General features: G+C 38.7%; 1 protein-coding gene across 2 annotated transcripts in view; it reads right to left on the bottom strand.

Annotated features, from left to right (window-relative positions):
- Positions 1-14390, bottom strand: part of TGFBR3 (transforming growth factor beta receptor 3) — a 113940-nt gene that overhangs the window by 11153 nt on the left and 88397 nt on the right. For both annotated transcript variants that reach the window (XM_064719943.1, XM_064719942.1), the window contains 8 exons: positions 13118-13307; positions 11606-11922; positions 10805-10954; positions 8913-9044; positions 8496-8663; positions 5590-5889; positions 5004-5124; positions 965-1000 (listed from right to left, as the gene is read on the bottom strand). In XM_064719943.1, the coding sequence (XP_064576013.1) occupies positions 965-1000; positions 5004-5124; positions 5590-5889; positions 8496-8663; positions 8913-9044; positions 10805-10954; positions 11606-11922; positions 13118-13307 (1414 nt within the window). The remainder of the gene's footprint in view (positions 1-964; positions 1001-5003; positions 5125-5589; positions 5890-8495; positions 8664-8912; positions 9045-10804; positions 10955-11605; positions 11923-13117; positions 13308-14390) is intronic.

Below are 14390 nucleotides of genomic sequence, written 5' to 3'. Positions count from 1 at the left end.
GCAAGGGCCTTCAGGACCCATTTCTGGGTACTTTTGACCTGGTTTGCATATACAGCACCTGACAGATAGTGTCTTAGAAGGTTTTCTTTATTTATTTTTATGAGACTGTTTCTGGTTCCTTTGGCTACTTCTAGTCATTGAAATGCAAACACAAAAGACTATACTCAACAGTTTTTTCCACCAGGCACCAGTCAGCGTCCTCTCCTCTTAGGAGGAAACAGAGTGGAGAGAAGAAAGTTGCATGGAGAAGTGGAAGAAGCATAATTGCTCACCATCTTTGCTATTTTGAACACGTTTAGTCTTGAAGACACAGGGACAGGAGCAGAAGAAAAACCTTCTTTACACTGCTCTTTAAATCTCCCTTTTCTCCATTCATTCTTGCTTTTAGCTACACATCATCTGCACCTTCCTGTTTATTTTCTTCTAGTGCTGCTTCTGTCCTCTTCTGGGTCACTAATGAACCCTGATTCATTCACTACACCAAGATAACATGGAAACCAAAGCAATGAATCCATATCAAGGCAGTGATCTCATCTAAGCATGGCCTGTACTTGCTGGTGCTGGAGCACGTGGGGCTGTGGTGCAGGACAGGAGTGAGGCCCAAACAGGACACAGGCAGGGCACAGAAGCTCTGAGGGATGGCACTGCTGCTCTAACTCTGCTCTTGGGAAGCAGGGGCCTCAGCAGAGGGGGCAGATAACACACACACCAACTCATCAACTTGCTAGGGCTGAGACTCTCAGTGGTGTTTCCCCAAACCTGATTTTCACATACGCAAAAGGTCACAGTCCTCCCCTGAACACGGATGGGAACCTCTCAATCAACAGTACAGCTAGAATTCTGTTCTGTCACTGAATTAAACATGCACACACAGAGAAAGATTGAAGAGAATTTTCTTAATTTATCTAATGGTTTATAGACAAAAGTTTAAAGATGAAAAGAGATTGTTTTAAGAGTTACTTACGTGGCTGTCTCACGTTTGGCTTTGGAAGGGACGGATCTAATTTAAAACAAAGAAAATGCACAAAACATCAATCAGAGCGTTCCACATGCAGCCTGCAAACTATGCAGGTTCTGATCTGACAGATCATGAACTGTAATTTTTACAAACCATGAATTTCAAGAAAAGCAGACCAAATTCAGTAATCTCACTCATCTCAGAAAAATTCTTTTCATAAATTAATTATTCCTCAAGGGACTCTATCTACAGTATAGTTCATGCACTGTATATTTTGCTGGCAAATACACTGCAACCTTTCCCAAATCAGATGTCATCAGGCATGACCCACAGTAACTCTGGTTACCCCTCTGTGGAACTCTTAAAATTCACAGATTGTGAAGGAACAAAGACTGTGTTAAGGTGATTACATTCATCTGACCACTCACTAATCATGACATACCAGCGCTGAATCACACACTCACACAAAAGCACACACTCATTGAAGAATAGTGAGTTTTATAGCACAGTACATACTGCTTTGTCCAAATTGCATGAATATGTGTTGATTCACCCATTTTCCTGAGTCCTACATAGTATTCAGTCTTGGAAGTTCTAAGTTGTGTGGGTTTGGTGGGTTTTTTTTTGTTTTGTTTTTGTTGTTGTTGTTGTTTGTTTGCTTTTCCTTTTTGTTGTTTTTTTTCGGGGGGGAAATTAAAAAATTTGTATATAAGAAATAGAAGTTCATAGGTATTGTTCAAAGATCAAAGATATTATTTTAGGCAAGAATATCAAATATCATCATCCTAGTGATAAAGATATCACCCCATAACAGAAAGAGACAAATGTTTAAAAAAATGAAGAATTTCCCCTCCTTTTTCTTAACTGCCCTCTCTTATCTTTCTCCAAGAATGCCACTTCAAGCAGAAGAGCTAGAGATTCTGGCTTCAGACCCAGGGACCTGTTTGGTTAGCTGCAGCTTGATTCTGGATTGCCCAGCAACTCAGGGATTTCATTTATATTCTGGCATATGTGAGTGTGATCAGTGTAACAGATGTAGAAGGATTTGATACGACTGTATTTCAGTACTTGGTTTTGTATCTTCAGCAACTGGAAAAAATAGTTTAATTCATTTCAATGCAAACATAACAGCCCAAGAATACTGCAAAAATATATATTCATTTATTTAAAGTGTTCTTAAATAAGACTATGCTTCTAACTTCTAAAACCCAGATGGCAGCACCAAACTTCCAGCAATATCCTTTAGACCATTAGGCCCTGAGAGACATGTGCCGACAAAACCCAAAAAGCATTTTATGCTTAAACTATGTTATTGTGCCTTGTTCTAACACATGAGTATCTCTTGCAGATCCCTTTTGGCAGATGGTCCAAAACAGGTGGAACAGTAGTAGGAAGCAGGTGAGGACATAGAGGGTGTGTGGGGTAGTATATGCAAAAATAATCTGGAAAGTTATCAAGTGCTCAAAACAGCAAAAATACAACTGAATGTAAGATCTGCAAGGAAGGCCGGACTGAAACTGTAAAGTACAAACATGGGTAAGGGCACTGTCAGATTGTCCAAACACTCCACTGGCATATCCCAAGTGCCAAGAAAATGCCTTCTGAAATGAGGGGAAAAATGAATTTTCCATGCTATTTCTATCACTGGCCTCTCCACAGAGAAAATGAAATCAGCTAATGATAAGCTGTGTAGCCCATTATCAATTCTCTTCAGACATCCAGTTCTTAAATGTACTTTATTGTGATTTGCTCAGAGCAACTCAGTGAGAATCACTGAGGTCTACAAAAACCATCTAATTTAAAAACAGGGGCTGACAGCCTTTAGAATTATCAACATTTTCTATACCTTTGTAGGATAGAGGCACTTGTTAATTATCCTTTTGACCTTCTTTCTATGACCTGTCTGGTTTTGTGTAGAAATAATAATCTAAAGTTTCCACACTTAGCAAAAATCTGAACAACACTGGTAGATTATTTCAACAGAACATGTATTTCCTACCATATAAATGGCCATCCATGTGCCTTTCATGGGAGTGGGACAGAGCATGGGGAAATGCAGGAATGCAAAGGGAATGTATGTGGCATGGAGTTAGGTTTTAATCACCTCCATTGAGATCAACTGCAAATTTTCATTCAGATATAGCATTGTGATTTCTAATACAGGCAATGGCAGTTATAAGCTTGTCTGAATAAAAAAATCACCTTTGCAATGACCAGTTTGTTCAGACTTTTGCAATGTCAAGCCCATGACTTCCACATGTGGCTTGATAAGGAGAACCAGGGACAGTACCTCACATAGAGTGGTTTGAAATAGTAAAAGCTGGTTCTGTTTACATCAAAGAAAACTTACCTCTGGGAGGTAAATTCTCCTGTTCAATAATGTGATATAATTTCTTCTCCAAATCTTATGTTCATGTACTGGCCAACAATGGCATTTGGCTTTAAGAAAGGGGTTTTGATTCACTGCAGAACTGCATACCAACAAAGCTACATTGTTCATGTGCCACTTGGTATTTTGTCTGAAAGCTGGGATATGCTGGGGAGATTTCCACCAAGAGTCCTACAATTATACCAAATCACCCACAATGCAACAAAATACTCTATCACACTGTTGTCCTGTAAGTAATCTTTATAAATTTAGCTTGTCTTTGCACACTGAGACCTTGTGCCTCTGACAAAGACAACATTCTGAGCGGAGCCTGAGATGGGAGCTGTGCACAATGCTCCACACATGATAAGGACAAGAGAGCTGAAGTACGAGTCTGTTTAGTGAAAGACGAATTTCACTTGCAGGATTTACTCATTCCCAATAGAAAATCTACTGAAATAATATGAGAGCTGAGCAAAATGGGAGTCCAGAATCAGGCCCAAAGTATAGTTTTAATGGTAACAGCAACAGATCAAATACTTGACTTTAAGTCATACTGGATTTGGTCTGTATTAACAATTTTGTTAAAAACCCTCCGAACTAAATATGAGCTGAATTGCAGAGTTAGACAGAAACAGTTGTTGTCTATGTCCCCTAGCAATGCTGTATTTGAACTTAAATTGTTCAAAGACTAACAGCATGCACTGTAAAACAGAGATTAAATGACTCCTGATCACCACCCTTTTGATGCTACCTGAAAAGCATTCCAGAGGTCAAACAGCCTTTGGACACCACTGGAAGATTTTGATGTGTATGGGAAGCCGCTGAAGCTTCTTATGAAACGTCAATGCAAATACAAAAAGAAAAGATAAATGAACATATTTCCTTCCAGGACTGCATCAAAACATGACTGATGCTCTTGTCAGAGTGATCTACTAAGAAAAACTTATTAATTAAATGAAACGGAGAACAGTTCTTACTTCTCATCACTCACAGGGCATATTCTTAAACTAGAATAAGGTCCCATCATGCTGTTTGGCATTATCTCATAGTGCCAAACTTCAGCCTCTCCAACTCCTTCAGTCAGTTACTAACCACACTTTTTTTTTTTTTGCCAAGACAGATTACATAATCAAACAAGTCCCACTAAAGTAGAGCCCCTTTGTGCATACTATCCTTTGCTCTTCATAGTTCAAGAATGTAGTGAGTCTCCAGGGGCCACCTCTTTGCCTTACAAACTTCTCAGGCTTTAAGATCCTCAATACTTTGTGATTCTATTGTTATTATTCATAAATTGATATTTACAAGCACAATAAATAAAGGACACAGCAGGGAGCACAAGACTGCCTTTGATCTCTGGGCAGCAAGAAATTGCTCCAAATGCTACTGCTACATTCACACTTCCAAAACCCATGTTATTCTGTACTACTTTGAGTATTCCTCTCTCAATGCTCAGCAAACCCACACGTCCAGAGAACAGTAACATGATTAAAAAATGGCTGTGACTTGGCCTGATGACTGCTGCCAGGGAAATGTCCTAACAAGTAACATCTTACAGACACAGCACCAGCACAAGGTTATACAGTGTCACATGCTCCCTCATTTCAAGTGACTCTATGTTACACAATATTCTATATATATATAGCATTATTAAACAGGTCAAGCTCATTTTTATACCTTCTTGTTTTCCTTCATGTGTTATTACAACAAGGGGCTTGGTGAAGGTTTTCTTGTTGTGCATCATGGCCAGGATCATATCCACGTTGAGAGAAGTGCAAGCTTCATCAGGAGGAATGCACTGGAGTGCAAAGAACAGAGGTCAGAGTCACCCATCTGCCAGTGGCACAGCTGCCTCATAACCAGCTTACCCTACACAATTTACCAAAAAATAAGAACCTCCAAACAACCTTATCTTTTGTAGCAATCAGATTACAGTATTATCTAATATGGTGCATGTCTTTGGAAATTAAAGCTTACATTGCGTGTGCTTTGGATATGCATTGAAAAGATAAACTTGAACCACTTGTGCAATAAAAAGCAATTTCTATTTGTAGCCACCTAAAGAAATTTAAGCAGCAACTGCAAATTATGTAGTCAAAATGCACAGTATAATAACTCTTATCTACTAAAACTCTGAGCCTAGAGATATCATGTTCATTAGACAATTCCATAGAAAGCTATTTATTATCTTCAGAGTTCAGATGAAGAAATACACTGTTTTTATCTAAATCAGGAGTTTTGATAAATTACATTAATTACTGACCTTTGGAAGTCCTTGAGTATCTTTGTCTTTATTTGTACACAAAGTCAGCTCGCAGTGAAGAAAGAGCAGTGAGATGTTGAACATTGGTTTGAACACAAAGCTAAATCTTTTTCTGTCCTTCTGTGCATGTGGTATTGGAAAATTCTTTTTCTCAATACTGTAGAATTTAACAGATTCATCTTTAGGACAAATGTTTTCTATAATGGTATAGTCAGACATTCTATCTGGATTTGAAAACGGGGAAACAAAGCACGTTTGAATAGCAAAGCCCAACGATCTGTCAGCTTTAGTCACAGACACCTGCATTAAAGAAAGAGACAGTAAGATCTCAGAAATGACATTTTTAGTTCACATTTCATTAATATTTTCAACAATTTTTTAAGCAGTTTTCCAGTGCCATTTCCAATCTGAAGTATTTTGAAGGCTAAATGTTAAGGATAAACTGTCAAACCGAGAGACAGAAAATCTGTGGTTTCAAAACCAGCAGCTGTTTAATAGCATAACCATGCATAAATACAGCAATCCCTTATCTTTCTGAAAGCAGATGAACCCCCCCCAGATAAGACACACAGTAATGTCTGTGTCTGCCACCTGAGATGGCACTGCCTCCCTTAGACACACAGGCTATAACAGACCTGTATGGAAATCAATCACTAATTCTATGGTTTTGTATCTGTTCAAAATTATAATAAAAATAGGGGAAAAAAAAAAAGGCAACAGACACAACAGAGAATCCACCCCCAGCCAAGAGAGGAATGCAAAGGCAGAGAGGAGGTCATGGTCTGATGTGTGGGTGGCATTCCTGGGCTGGAGGGGGTGAGGGAGCCTCCTAAAAAGCCGTCATTTCTTGTGAAAGGATCCTTTTAGCTTATTGTAAGTTTGAAATTCATATTCTTTTATGAAAAATAATTAAGACTGAAAGCCTCCAGTGCCCTGATGTTGCTCAGCTGGATTGGAATGCAGACAATAAATGCTACAGAATAATTCAAAGGAGAAAATAAATGGAATTTGTAACAAATGAGGCATGTTGCTCTTAATAAACAACAGAAGCATTTATCCAACCATTAACACTGCCCAATGAAACAGTTCCACAAGAAATCTTCTTAGAAGAAATGTGCCTTATATGCATATTTAATCCATATGTGCTGCATGTATCTTTAAGGAAGAGCCTGCCAAATTGTGTGGTCTGTGCAGTAATTTCTGGACGCTACGAGTTTTGCTGTGAATAAAAGCATTTCTCCTTTTTTCTCTCCCTTATGTGAGCAGCAATCAAATTAGAGATGAAGGAATGTGCTGAAGCATCTAAGCAAGAAAGATTATCTTCTAAAAAGAACAGAAATAAAGATGGATGAACAAAAGTCAGCCACAGATACTGACAGGAAACAAGCCGATGGTGTAAACTAATTAAGAAATAGATTATGGAAAGTAGGACAGGCATACTACAGTAATTTAAATAAAAAGATGAATGATATCTCAAGGAAAGAAAAGAAACACAGGAGGAAGATGGAAGATCAAAATATGGTAAGAAAACGACAGCAGAGAAGAAAGAATAAAATTCCAGAATCCAAAAGATTCAAACAAAAAACCCCTTACCAAACAAGGACAACGGAGATATAGAATTTTTACCAAATACGTATTTATCAAAACCCAAAAATATTTTTCTTAGTAACAAATGCAAAAGAGAAACAAAAAAGAGGGAAAAACCCCCAGAGTCATCTTAAAAAATGGAGTCACTGAAGTTCAAAACTGATATGTTTTCCACTGTGCAAGAAAGAAAAACAGAATAAAAAGGCTTTTGCCAGGAAAGGTGATGAAGAAATCAGAACATCTGTCTGAATAAACAGCTCCAGCAGGCTCAGAGTCAGGGGGATTCATCCCAGATCAGTGAAGGAAGTGGATGGTTTTAAGTGTTTGTTATAAAAATATTCTTAACTGAGTGTAACAGACTTTATTTTTGCTTTAGCTGTCTTAAGTACTTTGCACTGGGTAGAAAAAAAATAAATGAGAAAGGACACTGTAATGAAGAAAACTGCACCAAATGGATCACTGTGCTTATCATGTGCAACATGGGTTCCCAAAGAACTGACTTGGGCAAGAGAAACACAGCACAGCACTGCTGCTTTTTCCTGGTCTTACAACCCCATAGCTCACACCTTATGATTTACTTGCCTAGAAACTGGCAATACTTCTTCATTGCCAAAGCTACATTTATTAATGTCTACCACTATTTGAAAATCCAAAATTCTGTTCACATAGCTATCTTTAAAAATACTGACTGTAGTGGTGTGAAATTCCACACCAATTCCACAGATTTCATAAGCAACTCAGCAACACACGGAAATATTGTGCAAAATGTACCTGAAGTCAAAGCTGTTGATTTTGTTTCAGTGTTATTTATTGAAATCTGCTAGATCTCTTATGTGGCAGCATTCAAAAGCATTATAACTGATGTTTTTAAGCAGACTGGAGAGAGACCACAATTTGTATTGACTGTGTAACCTGAGAACACTAGCATATGAAAGACACACATTTGTAATAATTTTTTGCATGTCTACTACATCTTTCAGACAAGGTTCAGACACACACAATAAAATGAACCCATCAGGACATGCCAGTTCAGAGCACAAGCTCAGAAACCATCTTAAAGTTCAGTATGGAAAAGCAGATTTAGGAAGAATCATCAATCTACCTTGTAAGTTAAATTCATCCATTTTGCAAGATCCTTTGGATTTTTTACCCAAAGTATTGTCCTACTTCTTATCCCTCAGTTTCTGTTCTCTGCAGGCATCAGAGAGGCCTGAACCAGCTGCCCAACAAAACCTTTCAACTGACAAGAACAGATTTGGCTCAGCTGCACAGCCTTGCAAAACCCTTCTGCTAATTTGAAGACGTTTTCAGTTTGTTACCTCTACATATACTGGCCCATTCTTGGCAACAGAGAAGAGTCCTTGGGAGGGAGCAAGGAATAAATCTGTTTTGTACAGATCCATGTTGAAGGTCACATTTGTGATGTGAGGTTCAGGAGGCCAGAAAATGCCTCTGTCATCCTCTGGCTGGTGCAGTGTGCAATTAAACTAAAATGAGAAAAAAAACACAGTAACATCACGAGTCAGGGGTGGTAGGACACATTTCTTATGTACAATATAGGCCCACCCACGCTACACCTACTTAGTGCAAATCTTCAACAGGGTCATGAGAAACAGTAGTGAGAAGAAATGTGTTTTAAAGACAAATAAATTTCTAGACAATTAAAGTAATTCATGTGAAAGGCCTATTACAACAGGATTTGTTCATCATCAGGTGCAAAACCGAGGGTAACATACCGCTATTTCAGGCCAGCTTGAGAAAGGCACCTCTCCCTCATCAGCATCCCCTGGAAATCCATTATCACCTGATTCCATGTCCTCATCTTCTAAGCCACTGCCTTCAGCTGGTGCTGACAGCTGAATGACAATCTGCACAGAGAGGGATTGCAAACAAATTAGATTAGGTGATAACCCAGCACTCTCACGCTTGTTATTTTCTGCTCTCTTCAGAACAATGCAAAGGCCACAAGAAGAGCACCAGCTAAGAAAATGGTGAAAGCATGTCTTGAACAGCCTTGTGCTGAGCATGTAGGATATGCAGCTTATAATTAAAGAATGCCTGAGTTTTTTTCCAGATTTCAGAGCCAGTCAAGAAGGACACCATTCTGGGTGTTGGTGTCTGAATGAGCAGCCCAGCACTTCCATTCTATTTCTAGTATTTCTATAGCCAACACTGAAAAAAGAAATGGTTTTTTAAAGTGATATTTTGCTACTAGCAGTTCTTCTTAGTGTACTCATAAAAAAAATCACTAAAAATGTTAGGGTCGCTACAGGATTTTGTCTTCTGTCATCAGCAATTTTTTTTCAGACATGTACACCCAAAACCATAATATTACTTCCTCATTTTCTTCCAATTTTTTCACTGAATTATCTCCTTTTTTTTAATCATCCTTTTCATATGTCTTCATTTCTTCACCTGGAAATTTATAGTTTTGTTTTCCAGTGTTCTGCATTTTGCCTCTTTAAGCTTGCAGCTTCTCAGCTAGTTTCTTCCCTCTCAGGATTTCAACTTTGTTTCCTTAGACTTAGAGCAATTGCTAAAAAATGACATAAGCACACCCTTTTAAACTCCATTGCAGGGTGTCTGCATTTTAGGAGGAACGCTCCCAAATTCTGAACCATCCCACACCTCACTGGGAGTTCAAGTGTATAGCCAGGACCATTAAAAGACATGATGGAGAAAGGAGAGGAGGTAAATAACCACTTTACTTTGGGCCATAACAGAATACAGGGACCATGAGAGTACTTAACTCTAGACCCGTGCTCTTCTGTCGTTTGCTGAAAATTCTATCTTGGTTTGGGACTGTTTCTAAAGTTAGGTGCTACTGACTCCCCAGCATAGAACAGTTGTAACCAGGCAAGGTCAGATCAGATTGCCCGAGCTGTGTTTGGGTTGGACCACAGGCTTTCCATCATTTGCCAAAGTTATTTCTATGTACTGGAAAGCTCAGCGAGAGAAACGTGTCATTACTTTTGAACCCAGAATATCTGCACTCTACTCTGGCTCATAAGCTGAGCCAATCTGGAAGCAGTTGATTACAACCTAACTGGGCTCCTTTGCATCACCACTCATCTACAAGTACTCAAGAGTCCCTTCATTACGTACAGCAACTGCTAAAAAAAATATAAATTCAAATTGTAAGAGAAAAGCATGCAAAAATAATGTCGTTGCCTCACATTTTAAAATTTTACACACAATTTTAGAAGAAAGACTTCACTTAATTCAGGGTATGGATTTAAAGGTAGTGCTCTGTGCAATTACAAAACTTCACTCCTGTTTCTCTTTACAGCAATGTATTACTGTTTATGTATGAATGATGAAAGCTGCACAGGGAGCACCAGTGCAACTTCTCCCAGACTGGTACAGATGGTCCCCAAAGGGCAGCCGTGTTGTAAAATGTATTTAACTCCAACTCCTCTGTTTTCCTTTGGGATACTATCTGACCACTGGAGCATACTGAATGTGCAGCCTTCCTACCTTCTTGAATACAGGGACTGTGGCTGCAACTGAGCTAAGCAGGAGCGATCAGGATGCCTCCCTTTTGCCAAGACTAAAGCTAACTGCAGTGGCTTCCCTGTACTACTGCGATGTGCAGTACAGAAGGTGGATGCTCCTTGTGAGTACTCACAGAGTTAAAATAGACAATCTTGTTGAAGATGTATGCTGTCCGAGTGCCGCACTTGTTGAGCGAGGACTCCAGGATGAAGTGGGTGCCGTTCGTGCTGGCTTTGCAGGAGTGGTCCAGCAGCGAGAGCTCGGTGTGGGCGTGGCCGCCGGCCTGGAACAAAGGAGCTTTGTCAGGGTGAGCAGCGCTGGGCTCCTCTGAATGCGGCTCAGCACTGCCGGGCTGCTGCAAGGGAGGCTCATTGTGCTGACAGCCAGGCAAGGGCACTCCCAAAATGCTCGTACACATGGCACACAAGGAATAAATGTAACATGGAAAAAAGGGAAACAACAGGTTCATTATTAATCTGCTGATTAATAATGCTGACTCTGTTTGTACTGAAACGAGCTAAAATGCCGTTTCAGGCTCTTTTCCACAATACAAATGGACACAAGCAACCTATCATGGTAGATGGTAAAGTCAGATCTTTACATCTGTTTAGGTCTCACACTGCTACCAAAAGCAGCTTCTTTGGAAATTAAAAACTCAGACTAATGGTTGAGTACAGTAATTTTTGAAAACCAACCATGCACACCTTCAATCAGAAATCCCTCTAAAAACCACCAGATTGATGGGAAGAAAAAACACTATCCTGAGTTATGGCAAAGAAGAATCACAGTACAGTTTCCTCACCAAACTATTTTGGGGGGGGTTGTGTGGTGATAGCTATAGGACTTCGAATGCTTATTTTTTCAATCAAAATGCAAATAAAATGGGCTGTCCAAAAAAGCCTCCCCAGTTCTGAGAATAAGATATCACACCAACCTGTAAAGAATCTTTTTCTACAGCTACTGTCATAACTTTGTCATCACACTTTATTGACAGGGCCATATCAGCACTGCCCTGAACTTCTTCAGGTTCTTTATGTTTTGAGAGGGAATGCCCGAAGTCATGATTGATTAATGTATCTACTGAATGCCTGGATGGGAAGATTTCTTCTCCCACTGTGTCATGTCTTCCTCTGTTAATGTGAAATGGAAAAGTCAGGCCATCAGTATTCTTTGGAGCTGGCAGTGGGTTAGCACCCAGCAATTCTGTCAGCTCTGGAGGAAGGGAATGGTCTTCTTCATCATTCATCTCTTCTAAAAAAAAAAAAACCAAAACCAAATAAATCCACATTAGTTTGTTAGATATTTTTCCTAAAAAGTATCCTGAACTAATAGGTGTCATACAAGAAATATTATCCATAAAGGGAGCTCCTAAAACCATTTAAAGCAGCATCTTTGCACTTGTCAGGTAGGCAGTCACAACTCCTACAACTAAGAGTTTAGTTGTTACTGAGGCATCTAATCTTGGTGTACTTAGTCCCTGTCAGAAACCTCTCTCACCAAGAGCGGAAAATAAACTTTTGAAGAGTGGACCTATTATATGTAAAAGATCCAGCAAGATAATAGAAACATCACATTCATCAAATATACTGTTTTGGTACTGCTCAAAGAGCCTAAGTGCAAATCATTAGGTGAAATTCTTCTACTACCTGACCCATCAGAAATTCAGTCACTACTGTTGTGAAACTACTTATATAACCAGAATGAAGCTAAATAAGAGTTAACTTTAGAGTGAGTAAATGAGGAAACTGTATCTCAGCTTATACATGTGACTGCTGAGGACAGAGCCCATGAGAGTGCAATTGATAACATGAATGTGAACATAAGCTTTATCAAAATTGTAATCCAATATTTTTAGTGGTTGAAACTCAGAATTAGTGAAAAAACAGATGCTACTCTGCTAGCTTCAATGGACACACATCAGCAATTACTTTGGCCAAATACCCATTCCTTTTTCAATAGGTGTATTGATTCTGTTTGCTCAGACTTTTTTGGTAAGCCACTCATGTCTGTAAACAGTTTCAATGTTTATTTAATCATCTCAAGGAAACACTATGCTCATACTTTCGGAAAAAACACACTAAAAGAAAAATCAAAGCTGGATTTATCAACTAGCAAGATATCCAGTTGCTGACATCTATTTCAGTGAACACTGGGTACACCATCAGCTATGAAGTCTTGGGCATTGGATAAACTAGAAACATTTAATTCCACCAAATTTCAGGAAATATCACAACTTTGCCTGGACTTCTCTAATCAAAAAGCCACAGATTATTACTTGCAACCATCATTCATAGATATTACCAGCATTCCTGATGACAAGCAGTAAAAGAAGTGCAACAGCCAAAACCAAAGCTTCAAAACTGAGGAAACACCATTTAAGTAATTGTATTCCTAAAACCACAAGATATGCTTTTTCTATATGCTAAAAGTTCATCTTCAAACTTACCTATATCTTCAAGTTGCAGATGAAATCTGTTAGCAACAGGTGCTTTTGTGTAGGAAATAACTGGACTGTAATTATGCTCATAAGCCCACTTGATCAAACTCTCATGTGATGAGGGAAGGTCAGGTATTACTGATTTACTCATAGTCATGGATCGTTCTGTTTCTTTTCCAAAACCAATACTATTTGATGTCTGTAAATAAAGAAAAACTTGGTTTTTTATTTACCACTTAAGGATAATTACAGTGGAATAGTGACACAGATTGAACCTTGATCTTTTATTCTGTTTTAATCTACTAAGTAACAGCAAACTGAGGACACCTGGGAAATAAAGCAAACCCTGCCACCTTAAGCACATAACAGCTGCACAGATGGAAAAGAACTCCCTGCTTCCTCTCAGCCTCTGCCTGGAGTACAGTAAATCAAGGCAATCAGAAACTGTTCATCCCTAACCGAGACAGGGACATATTTACAGCCTTTTGTATAAGGCCATACTTGCTTCAAAACTGATCTGAAATTACTCCTGAACTCAAGATGACAAATGAATTTGCAAATGTCTCTTAATTTCTTGGATGAGAGCATTACTTAAGTTGGATAAAGGAAAACCTTTGTTCAAATGAGCATTACTGAAAAAGGCAAAAAGCATGCTCATGGAGCTGATAGCAGCTAATGCTGTAAGTCAGCTGGCACCAAGGACAGGCTGTGGCTGAAATGAGCTTCACCCTAGAAATGCTGTGTGCCTTCTCCAAAGTAGAGTTTGTTCAACACAATTGAATTAAACACTCAACAGAGCACTAAGTGAGAGCATGCACATTTATGCATGGCCAGACTACATAAAAAACAACGTTTACTTTCTGTAAATGAAGAGATTTTAAAATTAATTAACAATACAAATTTTACACAAATACATCAATACAGCAAACTCATAAATGCACATGCTGACCTTATGAATGACATGCTAAATTATTAAATAAATAAATGAGCCACACAACCACTCAATTTTCATTTTCCTGTAATGTTTTGTAAAATTTCAAATTTTTTTGTCCAAACAGGCAAGTCAAAGGAATACAACAAGTATCTCTCACTGTTAGAGAGGCAGGTTGAAAATATTCACTCGTATTACACAAACATGTATTCAGCAGCTTGGTATCTTTAACATGTATTCATTCACACCAAAGCTAAATACATATACATTTATTCTTACAGTCACAGCATTACTGTGATCACTGTAACAATCACATCAATGGCTGCAGAACAAGCTGAACATAGATGCAGC

Source organism: Zonotrichia leucophrys, chromosome 8 (assembly GCF_028769735.1).
Source record: "Zonotrichia leucophrys gambelii isolate GWCS_2022_RI chromosome 8, RI_Zleu_2.0, whole genome shotgun sequence".
Lineage (NCBI taxonomy): Eukaryota > Metazoa > Chordata > Aves > Passeriformes > Passerellidae > Zonotrichia > Zonotrichia leucophrys.
Note: the sequence above shows the minus strand (reverse complement) of the source record. Positions and strands in the feature narration are given on the sequence as shown.